General features: G+C 38.3%; 1 protein-coding gene across 4 annotated transcripts in view; it reads right to left on the minus strand.

Moving 5' to 3' along the window:
• Nucleotides 1–734: 734 nt before the first annotated feature.
• Nucleotides 735–25,475, minus strand: part of iqsec3a (IQ motif and Sec7 domain ArfGEF 3a) — a 131,900-nt gene continuing 107,159 nt past the window's right edge. For 2 of the 4 annotated variants that reach the window (XM_083528296.1, XM_083528295.1), the window contains exons 8-14: nucleotides 25,096–25,235; nucleotides 22,562–22,687; nucleotides 20,630–20,729; nucleotides 20,075–20,236; nucleotides 12,387–12,479; nucleotides 8,209–8,255; nucleotides 735–3,282 (exon numbers count right to left, since the gene is read on the minus strand). In XM_083528296.1, the coding sequence (XP_083384422.1) occupies nucleotides 3,226–3,282; nucleotides 8,209–8,255; nucleotides 12,387–12,479; nucleotides 20,075–20,236; nucleotides 20,630–20,729; nucleotides 22,562–22,687; nucleotides 25,096–25,235 (725 nt within the window). In that variant the 3' untranslated portion in view covers nucleotides 735–3,225. Of the gene's footprint in view, nucleotides 3,300–8,208; nucleotides 8,256–12,386; nucleotides 12,480–20,074; nucleotides 20,237–20,629; nucleotides 20,730–22,561; nucleotides 22,688–25,095; nucleotides 25,236–25,475 lie in introns of all 4 variants that reach the window. The other 2 variants (XM_083528294.1, XM_083528293.1) reach the window with 1 other exon arrangement.

Here is a 25,475-nt window from a genome sequence, read left to right on the forward strand (position 1 = left end):
TGTCAACAACCTTGCGTTTCTGAATTAAAGGGGGCTAGGAGGAACACACAGTCGGAAGTTCTCAGAGCATGAACAACGCAGAAGCGTTCCCAAAGCGCTGTGATTCAGCTCGAGTTCCTGAATGGGAACTAACGTTGAACTGTATGTTAGTCTAAGTAGATACAGCCAAGCGGTAATGAAAACAAGAGCACTCTACCCTGATTTGTGGCTTGCTGCATGCTTGAACAGTTAAAAGTCCACTCATAAATATGCAAAAAAGCTACTTAAGTACAGTAATTACATTTACCTCAATACTGTTCACCACTGCAGGGATGTCCTATAGGATACATAGGATAGGATACTATAGGATAAATATTTTTGTCCTTTTAAAATGCAGCATGGTTGCCCACTAGGGGGCAGCATTCCTAGTAAAAAGCTCAGATGAAGAGCACAATAATACACAATTGTTATGGTATAAACTCACAGCGATAGATTGTCTATATAGTTGTTACAGTCTACAACAAAAAAATCCAAGATTTTCTCATAATATACTGTATAAGATTTAATCAAACCTGGAAGGATTTTTAGGTAGTAAATAATTTGTAAAGCATGAACACAATATATCGTCCCCAAATTAACAAAAAATACAGTGTCAAATCAATTACAGTCTATGGACGAACAAATCAATCCAGATTAGTATGCGGAATGTGAGAATTAAAAAAAAATATAACAAAAAAAGCCACTCCTCAACTTCAAGTGTCTATACAGAAATTTTTATTTCAATAGCATGTAGATAACACAGATGAAGAAGAAAATGGGTCAAAGCAAATGGGAAAAAACATGGTTCTTATGTCAGAGCCCCATATGCACACCCTGCTAGCCCGATGCAGACGTCAGTGTTATTTGAAGGCAGCTACTCAGTGTACTAGCCCTTTCTGTGTCAGTCAAACCCAGAGCTAGCATTAGCATTGTAGCCTTTGGCTGTAGTTGCTTTGACAGTATCTAAACATCTTATACCCTATAAGCACATATAGCGTGGTTATATCTTTCAGGCACTATACACTCAGAAAAGCAAAGAGTTGTGCAGAGTTTATTGGGAGATTTTTACCTCGTGAATAATGAATGTCATTCATTCAATATTTCATACGCAGGGACGAAGCGGCTCGACTTTTGGGAACGTTATGATTTGAAGGCTGCAGAGACTACGTCAACTTTTTTTAAGCCTCCATTTTAGAACAATTTTACTCCTCAACTTCAAACCAGGTGAAGTAAAAGAGGATAGAGTTCTCCTTGATGAAGGACAGAGGTCTATTAAGTACTTTGTTTTTGGGGGTTGAGAGAGAGAAAGAGAGAGAGAGAGAGAGAGAGAGAGAGAGAGAGAGAGAGAGAGAGAGAGAGAGAGAGAGAGAGAGAGAGAGAGAGAGAGACAGGGAGCAGTGGTGATAGGTAGTGGAGATGGGAATAGGCAGTCTGATGCTATCCAATCAACAAGTCAGGTCCAGTAAATCAACTCTGACTACAGACAAGCTCCAAAGAGATCGCTTGCTCTCATTTCCAATACCAAGCATGGAAATGCATTTGGAATGAAAACATGGGAGACTGGCTCAGATAGGGAGCTCTGAAAAGCAGCACCATAATAATAAACCAAATTCTTTGCTGGATAGGAGAATAGGGAAGCTAAAACGAATACCTATTTAAGACAAATTGATAGTGATTAATACACTTATAGACTTGGCAGACAATGACATGTCAGAAATGTGGACAGATCTAAAACCATTTAACACCCCTTCCAGACCCAGAAAATGATATTTATATAGGTTGAAAAAACAGGCAAAAAACTCCCAATTCCACATCCATCTCAAATGGGACTCAACAAACAGGAACAAACAATACAATTCAAGTGTTTTGTCTCAAAATTATTTTTTTTAAATGTTACATCAAAAGAGTGAACAGAGTTATACTGAGGGAAAACATGAGGGAAAACAAACATGACGCTAAGTGAACTTCAGGTCCAATAGATGTAAGGGTTCAATATATCCAGTAAGTGCAGATGATGGAGAAGAAATCTGTGTCAAGGAAACAGTCAGAGTCATTATGCTGTTGTTTTTCAAATCGGATCACAGAATGCCAAGCAGATATCCATGTGTGCAAAAAGGGAAGCTGGGATTAAAAAGTCCTCTTTATTACTGCCACCTACGTTCTGAGATGCTACATGTTCATATACGTTCTAGAGTTCCTGAGCAAAAGAGCAATAGCAGATGCAAAGTTTCAAGGTTTGGCTAAAAGCAGGACAATCAAGGGTTTTATCTGAAATGTAGAGCAATAACATAATACGTCCCCATTTTAAAAGAGCACGATATGGACCACATACAGAGTTTGAGAAAAGATATTGCAGTTAAAATGTATTCAATTATTTTCTTTTCATATTTTGGCACATGTCACTCATCATTCTGGTGCTCACACATACACACAATAGGTTTTACAGTAAGTTAATAAAAGACTAAAATAAATGAGACCTAGCTCAGAGACAGGCTGTCATTTTGGCTGCTTTTTTAGTATATTGATTAATTCCTTTTCTCATTTAGCTCTAAAAATAGCAGTGAAATTCTTCCAAATAATGACTGGTGTTGACCTGTCAGAGTCCAAAGTGACAAAAAAATATTTTAAAACTACATTTTGTTTTTCAAAATCAGCTGGAATCAAGTAAATCTTCTTTTCACATTGTTTTTTTTTCACATATTTGCAAAGTTAATAAAGTACATACTTATTTCATTTTTTTATTAGTTAACCGTAAATATCCATATTTATATGTGTATTTGTTTTCTTCTTTTATTAATATTTCTCTGTATGTTTACATATATACACAAATGGTAAGCACGTGGAGGTTATCTATATATTTTTTCAGCTTTAGGTATTTTTTTAAGCTCTACACTATACTTCGAGAGCCACTCAGGGTCCTATGCAGTGATAAGCGAGGGCTGATGAGGGTGGTTGTATGGTGGAGGAGGCGGAGGTAGCGGAGGCTGAGAACCATCCTTTTCCCGCTGGGCTCCACCCCCATCAGGTGACGAGATAAGCTGGTGGGTGGGGCTCTGACCGAGGAGGGGCTCAACATGCCCGTGACCGCCTTTGTCCAGCACGATGACCTTCACAATCTGCTGGCACTGGATGAGCGTGTCAGGCCGCTGCTGAGGGTACGAGGGTGCAGGGCTGGCACACGGCGCCTGGCACAGCTCCCCCCGCTGGTTAAGAAGGGCGGCGCTCTCTGGGGATGGCACTGCACTGAGCTGGTACGTCTGAAGCCTGTTGTGAATTGACACCTAGTTTAGAAAACAGCCAGAGACAGCATCACATGTTATAAGACTGTCCTCCTTCTACGGCCATTAGCCCTCTGGTGAAAAACACATCACAACAGACATGCGTGGGGGTGGGACTCAGGGTGCGGAACATCTCCTTAGAGTGAGGAGGGAAGTGGAGGTCTGAACTTAGGTCATCATAACGAGGTGGAAAGGTTGTGAGTGTGTCGCTGTGCACGTGGGTGTAGAAATGCTGGTGGTTAAGAGGACACTGAGGGCCTATGTGTCTCTCTTGGCAACCACACCAACATCACAGGGGTCATGTGGAACGTACATCTACATGGAGGGGTTTCGGGACAAATTGGGGTAAAAATAGGAGGTCAATCAAGGAAAAGGGGGCAAGTAAAGGGGACAAACATCTACACCACAGGAGACATACAGTATGTCCAAATGCATGCCTTGATTTCATAGTTCAGTTACAATACCTACTATGCCTCCAGCAAACAATAAGCTTCAACACACCTGACTACACTTTACAGCTTGAAGTGTTACCCATCTCTATCACCAAATACCACTCTGGGTGCAATATTATTTGTCACACAATACCACATATACACAAATAACTGAAAAAACATATCAGGAGAGACTGACACGTCGTCACACATCCACGAAACAGCCTAACTATAACAAAGCAAATATTAATTGAAGACAATTTTTTTTTTTTTTCAAAATAGGTAATCCTGGTTAGAAGCAATAGTTTTATGTAAGCTAATTATGATGGATTTTCTGTAATGAACACTTAATTTCTAAAATGCAAAAACTTTTTTCTCTAATCCATTACAAAGCAAATAGTTTGTTCCTGCATTGGAGATACAATTCGTTTTTTTACCATCACGTTCATAATTTTCCAATTTGCTACACAGTACAAGATATATTTTTTAATAAATATTTTTTTATAGATATAAAAATATGAGCCACATATTTATTTTATGCTTGATCGGGGCATTCATAGGATTTTTTATGTTGCAATGCTATCCTTTCTGAGAGTTCTATGAGGTCATGCATTATAATATTTTTTTCATTCTTGTTTTCTCATGATCACAACTTCAAAATAACAAAATCTGTTTCCTTCTGATCAGTCTTTATTTTTCTGTGTATTTGGCATAAAAGCATTTTGCAGCATTATTGCAATAACCATAACCATTTGTGGCAGCGGGCGAGTGCACGAGCGTCGAATCTCGTTCACTCGCCCGCATGAGAACAAGAAAACTTTATATTGAGATATAGATAATATCATAAAGAATGGCATCTTAGAACTTCTGTAATCTTTTCCTTCATGTGTTACTTATTTATATTACTTTTAATAGAGATCCACATTAAACTGAATATTTCAGAATCAATTTTGTGACTGCACTGATATAATTGATTAAAGAGACTTAAAAATTGTACTCATAAACACAAGGACTGAATTGACTGATTCCATAACAACGCATGTTGATTATTAAATGCTACCTAACTCCTGAGAGAACACATCACACTGATTGCTGGAGACAGTCAACTGGGTGAATGACTGACGGTGTGTCGGCCTGTCCAGAGAATTGGTGTGGAAAAGCTGTGAAACGTTCTCAAGATTACCTGTGTTCTTTCAGCTTGGCAGATAGGGTAAAGCTCTTCAGGGACTTGTCCTGTTCTCTCTGTTTTTGGCTGACTGATACTATGCCGAACACACATGGAGTCTCTTGAAAGGCCAACATTTCCTGATTAACAATTTTCTAGCACGCTGCCAAGCCACAGTTGGCTTAATGAAAGATTTACCTCTGCCTTCGAATTCATAAGGATCTAATATAACACGGATAATATTATTAAAAATATCAAGATTAAGTCTTGTATAAAGGTGACTTCTTTATAGAGTGAGAGAACCTTTCTAAAACAATCGGTATATTCCTAACCAAACTACACACACACACACACACACACACACACACACACACACACACACACACACACACACACACACACACACACACACACACTATGCAAACTGCAGTGTTTATTCTACTTGAAGTGATCCTTTTTCCTGCATAAGCTTGCTAGAATACATTATCATCATTACAGCAATTGCGGCATACTTAGCATGGAGATACTGGAATTAAAACAACATTAACAAAGCACCACAAGCAAGTCCATTAAAATCTCAACGGAGAAATCAATATTAAAAATCAGAATGATGGGGAAATGCCCCAAAAATCCAGTTTGTGAGCTAAAATGATCATCATTATAATTTGCATCCGGTATCCCCCAGAAGATGAAGGAATCCATTTTGAGTCTGGCTCAGTTCAAGGTTCTATTTATTTATTTTTTTGCCTGATGTCATATCAGGGAGTTTTTCCTTGCTATTATTGCTTCTGGCTAGCTCATTAGGGATTTATATTTGTATTCAGATTTCAGTAAAGCTGCTTTGTTACAATGCCTGTTGTTGAGAGTTCTATACAAGTGCAATAGAATTGAATAAAAAAAAATGTTTTCCCACACAAAAACTAGGAGCGATTTATATGCATGGTTAGGATTATGCATTAAATAACTGTTATGAATAATGCTCCTAATTTTGCCTTCTATCTATATTTTCTATCTGTCACTGATTTATCAATGTATTAATTGTTTCTATTGCTCTCTACTCTCTTTACACTCTATAGTTTATGATTATTATATTTATATAATAATTTTTTTTTGTGTTTATTTATATAATAAAATGTATGCCACAAATGAAACACAGAAAAAACACAGAAAACGCCATTGTATCAATGGTTACACATATATATTACATATAATCTGATTATATGGAGCATCTGGCATTAAAATCCCTGGCCAAGGTTAACATATTACACCAAGCCAAGCAATATACTCTACATATACACATACATACATACATACATACATACATACATACATACATACATACATACATACATACATACATACATACATACATACATACATACATACATACATACATACATACATACATACATACATACATACATACATACATACATACATACATACATATAAAACTGTCATTTGCCTTAACCTAAAGCTATGCTCTTATAGAAAATAAATCAACTAAGGACCTTCTGAACCTTCTATCAGGCTTGATAATTGATCAGCACAGTTATAATCACATAAACACTTAAGTATAACTGTAATTGTTTGATTACTATACTCGTACTATAGCATTTAGATATAACAACTATTAATATTATTATTATATTTGTATTCCTTATGATTCAATATAATTATAACACATACAATGCCCTCTATTAATATTACATTGAATGAGAAAAAAGGCTGCAATTATATTCACATGGAGGAAGCTGACTAAAAAAAGGGTGCCCTGACTAAATTAGATTAGATTAGATTAGATTAAAATGATTGTCAATCAATAATTGTGACACCCATACATTTAATAATAATATATTTTTTTTTTAATGTATTTGCAAATGTTTGATATCCAGGTGATGTGACAAAACGTTAAATATTAAACAATACAGATAATTGTTCACAGCTCATATTCACAGAGGGTGCCAATATTATTGGGGCAGTGTGAACTGCTGTATTAGAAGTGTTAGTATTTAAAAAGAACAAAAAGAATGAGCTTTTAATGTCTCAGGTTCCATCTTACACACATACCCTCTCTCTAAGAAGCTGCTAGCTTTAATGCTGACCCCCTCCTTCTATGTTGCAACGTGCTCCAACAGCACCCTGTCCCTCTGGGGAGGTTTGGCATTTACACACCACACAGCTCACACCGTCACTTTGATAATCTTGGCAAAAAGCTGACATGCCAGGGCCAGAGATGGCTGTCTGCAATGCCACTTAACCAAATCCCAGCCTGGTAGCGCACATCTGCGGCACATCCCTTCACCTCAATATCCTCTGTGTATGATCAGAATAAAGTATTAAATGCATGGTAATTACTTTTATCCTAGGAGCCTGTCCAGATAGGAGCAGCCATTAATCAAAGCCACAGTGAAAAGGTGCAGAGTTCTACTTAAACATTCATCCGACGTTACTGGCTCAGTGTGGATTTGCTTGTGTGTTCCCACACACATACATACCCACACACAGACACACAGACATCCAGCCCAGAGTCAAGTAGAGCTAAGATCACAGTCTAAATGCACAATCCACTGGGTAATGTAGATCAAACCGGGTTTGTTTTTACAGAGGGATGTTTAATATGTCCTCTGAGATGTTGGAGATGAGATTGTGACTGCTCATATTAATGTAAGTGTTAACACACTCTAATGTGGACGTTGGCATGGGAGCACCACACACACACACACACACACACACACACACACACACACACACACACACACACACACACACACACACATACACACCCCTACCCAACGACATGCACTGTCTTTGTCTTGCTCCCTCTCTTCACACTTCCATACTTCAAAGCAATGCCACAAAAAGAAGCAGAAAGATCACATGCAGGATTGCATATTAACCTGCAAATTCTTTCTTCTCTCAAATGCTTACAGCAATCACACTTTCACCAAAAGACATCACTTTGTTCTTTACGTCTTTACTCTAAAATACCCCAGCATTCTTTCTCCAAATGTACAACTGCTAAAAGACCTAAGCAATGAGTACTATATGTATGAGTTTGACCTCCATTGGATTTCCTTTTACTTTGGCCCTAGGGGTAATTTGACCTGATATGCACTGAAGGGACGGTGGATGGTCTAAAGGATCATGTGGCTGTGGTTCCTTCGAACCCCGAGATACAGGCTATAGCTGCTGTGCCTTAGTTACTAAATGCAATAGACTGTTAACTAAGTGCAAAACAACCTGAACTATACTGCACTTCTGTGTACAAAAAAAAATGTGCAGGGACTTACCTGCAACAACAGTGGCTACTTACCTCTACCGCACTGTGTCCACTCTGCGCTGTCTCTGCTTCAATTTTGCCTGAGCAGCAAAAAGAAGCAAAATGAGGGTCATTTTTTTAAATGAGGGGCCAGAAATTATGTATCAGTAATGAATAATGGTCTGTTTTGAAAAATATAATTAGTTTATTTCTGTGGCTACAAGACTCAATCATGTGTACTGATGACCAAATGAGTCACATGCAGTATGGGGTTGTAAAAAACATTTTTGTAGTTTAAAGAAATGCCTCAATGTCCTGGTTCCTCACTGATTCCTGAATAAATCCTTAGTCTAGGCTTTTATTATTGTGGAGTTCAGAACTTTTAGCCAAAAAAAGAATAAAAATAATATTAAGAAGATCTTTGCAAGATTTGTATAGTCAATCTACTATACGTATGTGTCCATGCATGTTATGTGATGGATTGGCAGCTCATACAGAGAGTATTCCTGCCTTGCATCCAGTGTTCCTACATTTGGTTACTGAAGATTAATGAATTAATCAATCCTCAAATATGTTTAAATATGTATTAGCACTCTGTAGACATCACAGCCATTATGTGGGCCCTCTCCAAGTTGCTGCCTCAAATTTGGAACACGAAATAGCAAGGACTTTTCTGCTGGTCTAAACACTATCAGAAGCACTTACCTACATTTACAACCTAAATTCTAATATTTGTTACATGAAATTGTATTAATTTATTACCAACAGTTTATTCTCTTTATTTTGTAGCGTTTCTCTTGTCTGCACTGCTTCCAGTAAGTATATGCGGATGTCCAATCAGATTTCAGCCTCTATGTGCTGCCATGTCAATCTAATCTGCCCAGGGACTTTAGATTCAGTAGTGCTGGCTGTTGTACCTTAGACAATATTAGCAATGGGTATGGTTCTTTAACCATTCAGATTTCAGCTAGCTGGCCCAGAATAGCGTCAGCATTTTTTCGGCCCCTGATTGGTTGGTCAGAGGGAAACTGTTACAGTCAAGTTTGACTAGCAAAACACATCTGTATCGCTCTGCACACATTAATACATCTGAGTTAGATTTTTTTATGCCCACAATAGCTGACGGAGAAAGAGAAATTTATTGAATCTCGGACATACTTAAAAATACATTTTCAAGAAAAGCTAGACATTGTGATGAGAGGTGAAGCTAGCTAGCTTGTCTCAGTCCGGGAAAGGGTTTGTTAGCCACTTCCAGACCAGTGCCTACGAGCGGTACCACCAGACGCTTACAGCCTCTGAGGAGCGGTGCAAATTATGTGAGTATGCATTCTGAGTATGAATCTCTGGGGAATAGGTTGTATTTTATTTAAAACATTTAATGTTTTTGTCATGTTATTAGACAAATATTGATTTTGAACTGCTCCAAATGATGTAGGTGGCACAGTTGTGGTTGTAGTGTAGAGGTTTGGAGCTTGCTTTAGTAAAAATGGTATTTACACTCCATATGCAAAATGCCTCTCTCTGTAATGCCACGCATTGTTATATCACATTTTGTATAGTATTGATGGTTTCTATAAATGCGACTTAATAGTGGTGGTATCAAGAAGTGGATTAAGTCGGGTAAGTCCCCACTGAGGGCCCAAATGCATGGCCTGCCACTGGAAAACTCAAGTGACTTGCACAGACATCTGACATCAACTCAAATATTTTCGAGATAACCTGAAATTATTATTTTTTGCCAGACTTCCTAATTATAAATCAGTATCTGAGCTTTTATTTGAATTTATCTGAGCTCTACATAACACTGTAGAGAAGACTGCATTTTAAATTGGTTTAAATTTTTTATTTAAACAGCTTGAATGTTAAGCCAAATATGTAGTCAACAGAACAAAAGCCACTGATTTAATCAGTGATAATTCGAGCACTGGGATATGAATGGACAGAAAGTCACTTGAGTCAAGAGCAATGATGAGACTCCTGTTTGTCAAATGCCATGACTAGAGAGGCTCATGTCAATGATGCTTATCATCAGAGTGATTACTCATTTTCCATGGCAAACTTATATTCGTTTACAAAGTATAACTAATGTCCATGAACAGATTCAGTGCAAATGTAAAACCTACGCTATACTGCTAGTCATAACCAAAAACTTTAAGGTTACAGCTGTAACACATTTGCTGCTGTTACTCCTTAGCAAGACTACTTAAACATTTCCACAACCTAATCCTGCTATTCCTATGTGACATAATTAAGATGATCATCAGTCTAATAGCTACAGAGCATGATCGGCTTACCTGTGTCTGCCTGTCAATTCTCCCTGCCCCACATTATAACCTCCTGAAATAAACACTGTATAGTGATTATTTTCTTTGTTCCAGTCATAAACAGAGGTGGATAAAAACATTTTGACTGATTTGGGACACAGCAGCTGGTTGGGTGTCCAAAGCAAAGCAAAACAATATGCCTGAAATGGGAAGCCAGATTTGGACTGTAATTAAATGTGTGTCACAATCATGTCTGAATTCTATAACAGAATACAAACAAAAGTATGTTCTTTCATGTCAGATTATATAAAGAAGATTCTCTCATGAAAGAAAATAAATATATTCTGCGTATTTTATCAATTTAGTGTTATTAAAGCTTATGCAGAAAATGGGATTGCATAAACAAACATTGTTCAAAGGATGCCTGAGGGAATATGCATAATTAGCATGTTTCTATTTCATCATTGCTGCTACTGTATGTGCATCTGTCCAGCAAATTCTGCATAATCCTATGTCTTCTTGCAATTGGTGCCTTTTAAATAACACTTGTTTAAATAAAAGACCACTTTTGTCCACAAAAGCACTAAATCAGCCATTGGATTGTAATTAGCTAAAAGACCACTTAAATCACAAACAAATATTACTTTTGTAATATAAAAGCTGGCTGTAAAAATCAGGCAAAAAATTGTACAATGTAAAGTTAGTTTTAATGAGCGTTACTATTATCTATGCTATAGCATATGCTAGTATCTGGTAATGTAAAAATATATACACTAGCACATCTCCTAAACCCTTACTCAGTCTAAAAGATTGGATGTAACCAGTTACCTCCCCTTATTATGGAATGTAATCAAGGTAATTTAAGGCCAACAAGTTTCATTAAATTAACTTGTATCTTCTACATCTACACATATAACACAACTTTTAAAAGAAGTGTCCTATGTTGTAAAAAAAAAAAAACATTTATGTAGTTCCTGGAAATGCCTCAATGTACAGTACAGGTTCCTCACAGCTTCCCGGCTTTCCACATTTTAGTTTTTAAATTGTCTGTAGATGTGAATGTGTGCATGCATGTTATGTGATGGATTGACAGCTCATACAGGCTGCACTCGGTGTTCCTACATTTGGTTACTGAAGATTAATGAATCAATAAAATATGTTTGAATATGTATTAGTATTGTATGGACATCACAGCCATTATGTGGGCCCTCTCCAAGCTGCTGCTTTAAAAGCTGAAAGCACATAATAGTATAAGATGTTTGTAAGCTGTTGCATTATAAGTTCACTCGACTGGAACTAAGAGTACCAACTATCTTCCAGCTTGACAATACACCTGTGCACAAAGCACTGTTCAGAAGACATGGTTTGCTAAGGTTGGAATGGAAAAACTTATGTGACCTGCACAGACACCTGATATCAACCCAAATATGTTTGAGATAAACTGGAATTCTGATTTTGTGCCAGACTTCCTAAACCATTCATTAGTGTCTGAGCTCAGAAAGTTCTTTTGACAAAATAAGCAAAGATCCCTACAACAAAAAATGGTCTTAAAACCTTCCTACAGAAGTGAAGATTATTAAAACAGCAAAGGAGGACTAGAATGAGATGTGTGATTTCTCAGGTGTCCACTAAGGTCCTCTCCATATAGTGTATGTATGTTAGTGTTTGTATGTATGTATGTATTGCAAGCCAAATGGATTCAGTGTAAAATGGTTTAAATCCAGCTGCAAAATACCCTATGATGCACTTGTGCCATGTTTTAAAATTAAGTATAAAGGGATAATAGCCTTAGAAAAAATAAAACCATCAAATAAAATTAAATGGGTGCGACACAATTTGATAAAAAATTTCTCTGAATTCCTTCAAATTCACATGTGTCTGTAAGGGTCTGGCTTACTGGGGTGTAGTTTTGCATTCACAATTTGTTTATTTGTTCATTTTATTTCATGTAAGTTTGATGCCAAGTACCCGATGGAGAGGTCTGTCTCCCACGGATCTCCAACTGGGTGCCATTGTTCTTAGAAGTGAGTGTTTTAGCTCCCTGCTGCTTCTCCAACTCCCCTGAGAGTGAGAGAGAGAGAGAGAGAGAGAGAGAGAGAGAGAGAGAGAGAGAGAGAGAGAGAGAGAGAGAGAAAAAGAGAGAGAGAAAGAGAGAAAGAAAAGTATGTGCACCATCTAAGCATCACACCACATCAGATTTTAAGTCATACTTCTTAACAACAGCCATTCGCATTCACTCCATGCTCTGGGATTGGGGAAAACTGTATGCCTTCTTAAGTAGTGCAAAACTTTGCCACTTTTCTGCATACAGAAGGAATCCTAATGAGGCACATCACAGCTTTTGCACACTCTACTCATCTCTGCAGCATACACAGCATTTTTCTCCTCAAGTGTACTAGCAGGTAACAGGTATAACAACACCACAGGAGAAAATGATTTTTTTAAAAGAGAAAAACCTCCCCCCCCACAAACCATACACTTTCTAACAGAACTCAAACAAATCATACACACATCACAAACAATACACTGGGGGTTTTGTTAAACTCTGCATCCCTGCATTTATTAATGCCTAACTAAACTAATGTTTTTAGGGTTTGGTTGACTACTGTATAATTTTGTTACAATAATAACGAGTAGGGATTAAAAAAAATAACAGGAAATACAATAATCCAAGACAGGGTACAATGGTACTGTTAGCACAATGAGTTGAGTATTTTCTCACACTTGCTTGCCAATAAGTCTTCTTCTTCTTCTTCTTCTTCTTCTTCTTCTTCTTCTTCTTTCGTCTTCTCCCATTAGGGGTCGCCACAGCAGATCATCCGTCTCCATACCCCTCTGTCCTCTATACTTGCCTCTTTCAAACCAACTGCATGTCTTCCCTCACCACATCCATAAACATCTTCCTTGGTCTCCCTCTTTTCCTTCTTCCTGATGGCTCCATCCTCAGCATTCTCCTACCGATATACCCCATGTCCCTCCTCTGCAACTGTCCAAACCATCACAATTGCGCCTCCTTCACCTGGTCTCCAAAACGTCATACATGCCCTGTCTCTCTAATAAACTCATTTCTAATCCTGTCCATCATCGTCACTCCCAACAAAAACCTCAACATCTTCAGCTCTGCTACTTCCAGCTCCACCTCCTCTCTTTTACTCAATACCACTGTCTCTAATCCATACACCATTGCAGGTCTCACCCAGTCCTATAAACGTTCCCTTTCACTCTTGCAGATACCCTTCTATCACAAATCACTCCTGCCACTCTTCTCCACCCACTCCACCCTGCCTGCACTCTTTTCTTCACTTCTCTAACACACTCTCACACCCAGGAATCTGAACTCATCCACCTTCATCACCTCTTCTCCCTGCAACCGCACCACTCCACTGCCCTCCCGCTCATTCACACATATGTGTTACTCCTACTGACTTTAATTCCCTCCTCTCTCCAGCGCATACCTCCACCTCTCCAGGCTCTTCTCAACCTGCTCCCTACTCTCACCACAAATCAACAAAATATTCTCAAACTTTATAGTCCATGGAGACTCCTGTCTGACCTCGTCTGTTATCCTGTTTATCACCACTGCAAACAGTAAAGGGCTCAGAGCCGATCTGTGATGCAATCCAACCGCCACCTTGAACTAGTCTGTCGTTCATACTGCACACTTTACTGCTGTTACACTGTACTCATACATGTTCTGCACCACCCTCACACACGCTTCTGACACACCTGACTTCCTCATACAATACCACAACTTCTCTCTCGGCACCCTATCGTATGCTTTCTCTTAATCCACAAATGTACCAATGAGTATGAATTTTAAAAGAGATATATCTTAACTATTTATAGATTAAATCCACAAGATAAATTAGTTCAGGTTCTAACATTTGGTGAAGCAACTATTTACAGCAGTTATATCACTAGCTCCTCTTTTGAAGCTTTTTTAGTATTTGTAATGCTAACAAGACACCAGAGAGTCTTATCATTAAAAGTCTTCAGTGGCAGAAAACCTATTGACCGTTACAAAGTATGGACACCGAATAAATATTTTCTAAATATCTCCTTTAGCTCCTTTATCAGCGATTATCCATTTTTCCTTGTTATAGCCCGACACGATTTTTAATCAGTTTATTATTAGCCTTGAATTATTCTAAGCATCTGCCGTCCAAGTCCTTGGGACTAAGTTGTTACTATAGAAACTATAATATATTTAAGTGAGCAAAATAATATGGAACCTCTGATTTGAATTAAAACCAGAATCTGTATCAGAGTTTTGCTGTGATAGAAAATGAATCCTCACCTTCACATCTGATAATTCATTAATGCTGTGGTATAACACGTAATGCTGCACACATGAATCTGGACGATCTTTAAGACTGCAGATGATCAGGAGGAAGAAAAAGAAGCAGAACAATGCCTAGCAAAGGATGGCTAAACAGATACAATGTTAACTCTTAAATTCTGTAAAGCTGCTTTGGGACAATGTCTTTTGTAAAAACGCTATAGAATTAAACTTGACAATGAATGTTAATAAGATTGCATTTTATTATTCCAAACTTCCGAACTTCCCTCAAGGAAAAATCAGATCAGATGAGCTGCATTTGTTTCAAACAGAAATGTGACAAAAAAAAAAAGAACAATCAAAAAGTATATCCAAAAGGAGGACAAAAGTTCAGTTCACCTCAGAGACAAGAAAAAAAGAGATGGTGACAGAGTGGGGAAAAAAATGAGATATATGCCCGCGCACACACACACACACACACACACACACACACACACACACACACACACACACAAACACACACACACACACACACACACACACACACACACACACACACACACACACACACACACACACACACACACACAATTCCCATAGGTCTGTGCTTTATGGATGTACTGAACAAAGGCCAGCATCAGCAAGAGACTCACTTTAAGGTGCACTCTAATACATTTTCCTTTTTTTCCTCAACATCGACACACACTCCTTGGTCCTCTTTGAACTACCAGTTCCTTCCTTTGCATCTTCTCTCTTCATTATGGTCTTTTGAAATGTGCTTAAAAGTTCAGCAACAAAACTGAATAAATGCATCATCAAAACATTCTGAGCCTCACAAAGGATATAAAATCTGGCAAACATACAGGAGAGCATGCCGGGGCTCTTGGTTCAAGAAACAAACCAAAAAAAAAAAACAGACATAATTTACATTTTTACCAGGAACAAAATATAAGCTGAAAGCATATGCATTTTTATATGGCTCTAAAGTGGAGCATTAATATGAATTCTCTGTTACATCTGGAGAAGCAGATTTGAATTACTCTATTATTTATATAGTAACTCCAAATCCCCAAATGTCTGCAGATGAAAAATGTCAAAATGTGCGCTTTCATTACAATATATTAACCTAATCATGCTGTGCAGCTGAAGTGCTTTATTTTTCCACAGTACTTTGTGTGGAATAGGCTACACAAGCTCATTACTAAGGAAACAAAGGCAATTAAAATAAGGGAAATTTATTTAATTCATACACTGTCCATTTTTTTGTCAGTCATCAGCAGTTTTGTAGAATTTGTTGATAAATGGCAAGTTTCAATGAGCACAACCACATACTGATTAGACCAAAGTCTAACCCTATCAGCAGGTTCTCATCTCATTCATTACATTTATTGTATATTCACTAAAAACACAAACAAGTTGCTCCAACAAAGGTCTTTGTGTTTTAATAAGCATTTAACCCCAATGAAGGTCCTACCTGCATTAGCCAGTTTGCCAGCATTAGACTTTGTTGTACATTTTTGGATTTATTCAAAGAATTTCAATTGGAAACAATAATGGTTATTTAACGTAATCCCGAGTCCTTTAATCCCGGAATCCTTTGATAACAGAGTGAGGTGTTTCACAATGGGAATCGCTTTGGGCTTGACAGACAGGTTGACCCCTTACAACGTCATTATAGCAAGATTTCTTCCCGTTCCTTTGCAAGGGGGGAATTGTTGGTAAAACGCCTCACTATGTTATCAAAGAACCCGGAATTGTATTAAGTAACCCAACTTCGCTCTGTATTTCACTATGGGAGATATACAGTAGAACACTCCCGGATTGAACGTGATCCCGCTATACCTAAATTACATGGGCTCTGACCTTCTGGCTCCTAGCATTGCTTGTGGTTGACTCAGACACATTTGGCCTATAAAATCGAACAAAACTGTGTGGCGTAGCCCAACCAGCTGCCACACAAATATTCTAAACAGAAACTCTCCTAAGTAGGGCCCATGATGTTGCCATCCCCCCAGTTGAGTGGGATTTTAGACCCTCAGGCACCTGAGAACCTCTGCATTCATATGCCAGAGATATAGCCTCAACAATCCAGTGGGACAGCCGCTCACACACTTAGCTGTCAACAGAGCTACAAGCATCGCTGTCTTATAGAGAGACATTTCAACCCTATGCTATTCAATGCCACAAAAGGGTGTCGAGAAAGAGCCTCTAAGACCACTGACAGATCTCTCTGCCTCTCATAAAACAACTTATTAAAGGGTGCCGACCTGCAGGTTTGTTACCAAACCTGACATGACATGCAGAAATAGCTGCTAGATATACTTTCAAAGTAGAAAAAGCTTTCCCTTTATCCAGAAAATCCCAAAGAAAACATTATAGGTCTCCCACTGAACACTGAAAAGGGACAATGTGACTTCGGCCATGCCCTCTTCAAGGACTCACCCATGAGAGCCTGGCCCATGAGAGGTGGAACTTGAGTGAGGCATGTCTACCCCCCATCAGTTATTTACACTTTTAAGTGTGTCAGAACCTCATCTACTTACACACTTTATAATAACTGATGGGGGGTAGACATGCCTCACTCAAGTTCCACCTCTCATGGGCCAGGCTCTCCCACCTGGGACAGGTGGTCCTTCCGTGGAGGGAGTGGCCCCGGCTGATCTGACAGCAGTTGAACTATCTTGGCTACCCAATGCCTGGATATCCAAGGTGGAGCTATCAGAACATCCCAGTTCACTGACTCTAACTAGAGTGGTGATAATCAAACTCAGTGGAGGAAATGCATATTAAAGGACATTTGGCCATAGGTGGGCTAAAGCATCCACACCCAATGGTGCATCTTAGTCCTTTAAAGGGGAAATACAGAGGACACTAGGCAGCCAGGCTGTATCTCTGCCATATCTGTTTCACCACTTGTGTGGAACATGAGTTGCTCTAATGAAAAAAAGCCTCGTGTCACACCACATTATCAGTTTTCTTGATGTAACTGATGTAACTAAAGGGAGCGTATGCCTTCCTGCTGGTTGATGTATGCGACCACTGTGGAATTGTCTTCACTAGAACATGCTGGCCCTTTATGAAGGTCAGAAAATGTTTTAGTGCTAAAAACACTGCCAACAACTCCAAGTAGTTTATATGTCTTAGGATCAGCTGTGAGGGCCAAACGCCATTCACAGCTCTGCCCATTAGGGTCGCTCCCCAGCCCTGTAATGACACTTCCGTCATCATAGTAACTCTCGACGACACCACCCCAAAAGAAGTCATAAAGGTCCCATTCAGCTCATTCCATGTCCTGGGCCGTGGGCCATGCTAGGCCTCATTTTTCGGTGGCTTGTTTACATACCTTGTGCAGGTTACTGTCCGCCTGCGAGACCGAGTCACCCCGTGCTGTGCAGTCATGACAGTGAACATGGCTGAGTGCAGAGTAATCAAGACTCGTCACAACACGTTAGTCTATCGATTTTTAAAGTGTAGTTAGCCCTTCAAGGGCTCACCATGACGGGTGAAGACTTTAGATAGCTTGATGCCACTAATTCCCTATCGTAGTAATTTAATGCTTGATAGGTCGAAAAGGAATAGCACGCCTTGACTGGCACTTTGAATAGCATCCCGTATGACTGGTTTTGCATTCGGTGCCAGAATCAAATCTGCTCGTTGAACAGTTTAGTGAAAAACAGCAGGAAACTGTATGTGCTAAGAGAGTCCGATGTAGTCCCTCACAGAAAGAAAGCACAAATAACGTTCTAAGAGATTAAATAGAAATAGTGGGGTGGAGCCTGGTCTCAGGTCGACCTGTCTGTCAAGACAGAGGTAGTGTCATAGGAGCTTCAATTCAATTTAAATTCATTTTTATTTATATAGCGCTTTTAACAATGAACATTGTCTCAAAGCAGCTTTACACAGATAATGTGTTGATTAAAAGTAAATATGTTCTTTGTAAGTACGTTTGTCCCTGATGAGCAACTGTGGCAAGGAAAAACTCCCCGAGATGGCATAAGGAAGAAACCTTGAGAGGAACCAGATTTAAGAGGGAACCCATCCTAATCTGGGTTGCACCGAATGCTTCCATAGTTGGTCATGCCCAAAGCAATTCCCATAGTGAAACACCGAGCGAATTTGGAAAAAGAACCATCACCACCAAACTGTAATACTGGAGATCACAAATTACATTATTTATACTGTACTGTTAAAAGTTATTTGGTTTAGAACACATTGTATATCTGCAACACCACAATTGGTTTAGTTTGAGTCTTCAGGTTTAGTTAAGCATCTTGTGTCTTAAAAATAAATGTTGCCCGCTATCCATAATTTGGATTAGTTCCTGCAGCCATGTTGATTGAAGGATGAATAACTTGAGACCACTACACCACTTCAGAAAACTTCAGAGAAAATTCAATAAAATTTAAATTCTTGTGCATGCTATTTAGTTGAATATTCACTTCCCATTCATTCATTCATTCATTCATTTTCTCCCGCCTTCGACTGCTGCCCAATCCTCACAGCACCGTCCCTTACGGTCCCTCCTGCAGGTGGTGAGCCCACGGGAAGAATATTCACTTCCCAATAAATAAAATTCACAGGAATACTAAGACTTGGAATAGAACATAATTTTTGAGCAGTTAAATGAACAAAACTGTATTAGCTAAGTGATATTATTAAACCCTGACCTAGTGGACTATCCTTAAGATAAGCTTCACTGAGACTCCTTATAGTCTACATATTTTTCCTTTTAATTTGAACATATCTGTCTATTCTCGTCTGACCTCACTCTTTGATAAGGTTTGTCGAAGCAGTACAGCTTCCTGAATTTTTGTTTTGTTTTGTTTGTTTGCCACTCATTCACTAGTATGAAGTCTAAAGGCAGTTACTGTATCTTTAAAAATGTTTCTGAAAAATTTACACCAACAATTCTTTCCCAATCTGATGTTTAGTCTTCAGTTTAACTGACATTCTTGGTGCTTGGCTGTATGCACTTCTTTACTGAACTGCTGCATCATGATTGCTTGATTACTATTAGCATGAATGAACAAATGCCAATGAGCATAAATGTGCCTTTTCTGTTATATAACAGTGAAATATTATTTTCTGTGGACTACTTCTTTGTGGGATTATTGGAAACACTGCAGACAAACATACACAAACAAACTCACACACTCACTCTCAATTTCAGTAGTCATGAGTAATCTGGATTAAGGTCAATTTTAATATGCACTTAAGCAGATTAACCTTATTTGGTATGCTTGGTGCCTACAACCAATCAAAAAGCACTGGGTGTGATAAATTCCACCCTGTCTGGTCACAGCAGTGATTATATGATCTCTTTACACAAAATGTATGATTTCTAGTGGTATAGAGGTTAACTTAAATATGCACTCACATTCAATGCGTATCTGCTCCATTTCAGTCACCTCAGCAATAGACTCCTTCAGGTCCTCCACAAACTTGAGCAGCTCTTCTGAGCTCAGAGCACAAAAATTCAAGACCTGCTTCTTATCTGAACCAGAGACCGGCGACACAATGGTAATCGCATGGGGATAGTCTAATAAAGAGAGGGAAAAAAACAAGGAACAATTTATTAACATCATCTTTATTCAAAAGCCAGTGAGGATTAAATGCATTTGTAAATATGATTTAAATATAAATACATATAAAAAAATCTGCAAAGAGCACCGGAAATTTACAAAATATATTTGATAACAATCCTTATAAAACATGTTACGTAGAAAAACAATATTTGAATTATTTTTTTAAAATCCTTAAGGTTTGTGGAGAGGAGGAGAAAAAAATAAAATAAAGGAGAAACCCAATACATTAAGCTATGTAGGATAATAGTCTTGAAAGATAAGCCAAAACATTTTCCCCATTTTACATTCATTCACCCTTTTGTTATTAACAAAAAATGCAACAACATTCATGATATGTATGATCTCACATTCATTTTCAAACAGGTGGAACTGCATCCCCAAGAGGCCCATGGCTTTGCAGAACGTGTAGGCAGCAGAGCTCTTCTTCTTTGGACAAAGCTTCAAAATCTATGGGACAAAACAGAAAAACAAGTGACACATCGAATGATGAAAGAGATGACAAAGCAAAAAAAAACTTCTGTCAGGTTTGCTGCTTAACTGGCCTTGGATAAATGCTTCTACATGTGTATTTTTAATATGATGGTCTATGTCAAAAACCTAAATTTATTTTTTGGACAAAAATTGTACATTTTTGACTTTTAGATGTTCAGTCTGAAATAGTGGATAGAGAATTGTATTACTCTTTTGCATAATCTAATGAAAGGAGCAGCTGGGTGGAGAAAAGGGTACTGTTGCTGCCTCACAGTTCATGGGTTTGATGCTGAGCTCTTGCTACCGGACCTGCCAAATCTCTGGGCATGTTCTCCCTAATGACATCTTTCTATCTTGTCCCATTAAGGGTATATTCCTGCCTCCCAGGATAGACTCCTGACCTACTGTGACCTTGCCCAAGATCAAGCAATTGACGAATGAATCTGAGTGAATGATTGTGTGAAAAAATAAACATACATACATAACAAAAAAAACCTTTGTATCTTTTTCTCAAACAAAGATGGTGTAGCCTTTGGTTAATCCAAGTAATCTCTACTTTCCCAAACAAAAACCTAAAATTGTAAATGGCACCACTGGCTTTATTTTTAGCACCAAATTTTTAGACCAAAGGTCAATCTAATACTAATACATTTTTATATTGATGACCTGCCAGGCAAATACACTAAGATAAAAACATGTAAATGATATTGCAGAGGTTGGTTCTTACAGAAATTGCAGACCACTATGTCAAAATGTAAAAAAAAAACATTGCTTCATGGAATTGAACTAAGTATTATTATAAAGAACTGGAAATGATGTGCCATGAAGTGTGTGACAGCATGAAAGAAGGAAAGGACAACAGATATAGATTGAAAGAGGAAAATAATCTATGTTCTCTTTAGTGTAACTACCACAAGCCAAATCACACAAATGTAATATTAAATCTATACATCATTCTGACACAGAGATCCAGTAATGCTCAGGCTCTTTGAACAAGACCAATGACCAGTTCTTGAGTGTCAAATTCTTCCTAATTAATTCCCTAGTTGCTGAAAAAATGACTCTGACTATACATCATGTGAATGACATCAGCAAAAAGTGTCACATGAGTATACCCTTGATTCTAAATGTAAGAAATGGGAAGGTTAGATGTTTTAAATAATTTTGGTGACAGTTTTGTTCTGCAAATATGTGTGCTTTGGAATTATTATTAAAAACCCTGGCTCTTGTCTATTCTAATATAAAACTGTCTGTTTCTTTTTTTTCCCTCCGACTTTCATTTAGAGATTAATATGGGACCTAATAATTATGAGGATAGTTTAATACTCGTGTGTGATAACCTCGGAGAAACCCTAATGGCTGCGTAATTATAATACATGTTTAATCTGTGTTTAATTTCAGGAGTCATTCTGTGAGGCTCGGACCAAATTAATGACTTATCCAAAGAAATGGTAGGAGCATTCACCTCAAACTTTTGTTCTTACAGAGTAGCCGAATTCTTAGCAAGATTGTGAAAAACGAAAAAAAATAAATTGCTAAGCAAGATGATTGCCTGGAGCCTCTTCATCACAGGTAGAAAAACAAAAACAAGCATCTAAAATGGCATGAAGCAGGTGGCTAAAAGCAATAATGCTCACGATTATGAAAAAGAATATGGCTTAATTACCTGGTTTGAGGCACTGAGACTTTTGGCACTTACAGAAAACAAGGTGGAACATTTCAAAGATGCTGCCAGAACGTGTACATTTCCTATGGTCCAATCATATGGGGCTAAAATGTTGACTGAGTGCACTTTTTTCTTTTTTTACCACAATGAGGTCGTTGAAGAGGAAGACTTCTCTCTGGTGAGAAGCTTGTTTTTGGGCTTTGTTGATGTCGGTTACTTCAAAAAGACGACTACAGCACACCAGTCTTCTGTGAGGGACTGAGAGGACCTGAGATTAAAAAGGGAGAAAAGTGTAAGGGTTTATCCATTTATAGCCATATAAATATTTATAGCCATGTAACTAGTTCTGTATGGACTGTATCCATACCTAGTCATTAATAATTTAATATTTTTTTTTAGAATTTCTGTTTTATTAACAACACAATTGATATGTTTATTGTCTAGCTATGACAGTATGGAAATGGCCTAAAGCACAACAATAAAATACTCAGGTTTTCTGTACCCTGCATTTATTATAAGAATAATACAATCTAATGCCCCCAATGCAATTTTTGTAATACAGCTTAGAGCTATGGTTTTATTGGAATTCACAAAGGACTAAAGATAGTGATGAAGCAAGTAATACACTAATGAAATGATTATCTAACCCTGACTTGCCTTATCAAAATTAATACTTATTTGCCAGGGGTTGTGATCCAGAGGCCGCAATCACCTGTGTGCTTTTGGCTTCATCATTCACATTAGAAAAAAATTATTTAATCAGAAACTTTAATTAATACCAATAATATTAATGCCAATAACATTACTATGCCTGAGCCACATTTAAGTTTAGGAATGTTTATATGAAGAGGTGGTACAGTAGCTTAGTGGTTAAGGCTCTGGGTTTTTGATCAGAAGGTTTGGGGTTAAATCTCCAGTATCACCAAGCTGCCACTCTTGGACACTGCGTGCACTTCCGGTTCCGTGGTGCGCACTTCCGGGTTGGCGGTCATCTTGCCGTTTTTCCCGCGTCTCCCGGTATTTAAGGAAACACAAGTGTTTATCTCCACACACAAGCGTTTATCTCACCGGTTTCCTATAATCCGTGGGATTATTCTTGCCACTCTGTCTGCTCTGGATACCTGTACCTGTTCCTGACCCCTGTTCTGCTCTGTTTTGGTTTTGACCTCTGGACTAGTTTTTGGTTTGTGTTTCTGCCCTGCCTATATTGTTCTGTTTGCTGGCTTTTGGATTTTTTTGGACTGTTTTAGATTTTTTAGTTTTAGTTCTCTCCCTGTGCCCTGTTTGGCTGTGTTAAGACCCTGGACTGTTTTTTGGACTTTGTTTTTGCCTGTGCCCCATTAAAGCCTGTATTTCGCGTACTCCCTGTCGCATCCTGCATTTGGGTCCCCACCCCTGTTCTCTGACACCCTTGAGCAATGCCCTTAACCCTATGTGCTCCAGGGATGCTGTATCATGGCGGACCCGACACTTTGACCCTAGTTTGAGATGTAGTAGTATGGGCATTGAAGATTGATATCACTTACAGGATAGATTAGGCAGAAGGTACACACGTGTGGTGTTTACTTGCAGTGAGGTTTACCCAAGATAATGGATGGGAGAGCCAAACATTAATATATCAGCAGTTTAACATTAAAACTACATGGATCTCATCAGTAGGGTAATAGAAGTGATGGTGGGCAAACTTTTTCCTCCTTATTGCTCAAATGAAAAATGATGTGAAGCATTATCTGCAAAGGTGTGTGTGTGTGTGTGTGTGTGTGTGTGTGTGTGTGTGTGTGTGTGTGTGTGTGTGTGTGTGTGTGTGAGAGAGAGACTTAATTTACAGTATTTACTTACACATTCAGAGACAGCAGCTCCAGGAGTAACAATGAATTATCAAAAAGCATGCATATTTGCACTTATGAATTATTAATTCATCTAAATACGATGTGTGACATGCACTCCCAGGGATTGATGGCACAATGACTCCACTTACAGCACACACAAGATATCACCTTTTGACAGCATCTCTCTTCCTCTCTCTTACACACACCATCAACATGTATGCGTAAATCACTATCTAAACAAATATACATGCAAATTTAGACATTTAGGGGTGGAGCCTCTTCTAATCCATGCCCAGTGTTAGACAGGTGCTCGTTTATCAAATTTGTGCTCATATTCCACACAGCAACTCAATTTATTTAAACAGAACACTTTGTCTGGATGCAATTCTGACTCCTCTTCAGAGTCGGTCTCTTCATAATGAAGATAAAGTTCAAGAGGGGGAGAAGATGGGTGTGTAGGGAATATGTATTAAAGTTCAATAAAACATTACAATAAAATTGTCATGTTTGCCAAGGCAAGGTCTCCTTAGTGGCCCTCTACTGCATCACTGATTGCAGACTCGTTTAAAAACACTGATCATACTTGCATTCTGTATTCAACAAATTTTATTGGAATAAAGATTAATCATGCCATGCATTCTTTAATAGCTGTAAAGAAAAAAATTAATGGAACTCTACTGCTAATTGCCCCTCGGTGTAACACCAACTTATTTGATAGATTGTTTTATGTATCATATTAGTCTACATTCAGTCTGAAAAAATAACATCAGTATAGCTATTTATCATCATTACTTCAAAATTATGTTCCTTGTTAACTATTTCAAACTTGCATAAAATAAGGCCTTACCGTCTTCATTCCAACAATACTCTGCTCCACTTTGGTGACGTATGTCACATGGTCTTCATTGGACCGGAGTTCTCTCTGCTGAATTCGCTCATAAATGCCCACCACCATATCCCGGGGAATGTCTGCTCCATCATCCACCCCTGCACCAACATAGCACATTCATAGCACAGGCATAAATACATTTCCACAAAAATCTTTGTAGAGAGACTTTGGTCTACACAACAACACATGGTCGGTAAAGCCTTTTTAAGTTCCCTCAGGCCACGGGTTTTCAGTTGGGTTTAATTCCATACAATGTGATGATCATTGTTTCTATATTTGGAAATATATTTAGCTTATTATCTTGTTGAAAGCTTAGCACAGACCGAGTATGAACCTCG

Source organism: Silurus aristotelis (assembly GCF_946808225.1).
Source record: "Silurus aristotelis genome assembly, chromosome: 24".
NCBI classification, from domain to species: Eukaryota; Metazoa; Chordata; class Actinopteri; order Siluriformes; family Siluridae; genus Silurus; species Silurus aristotelis.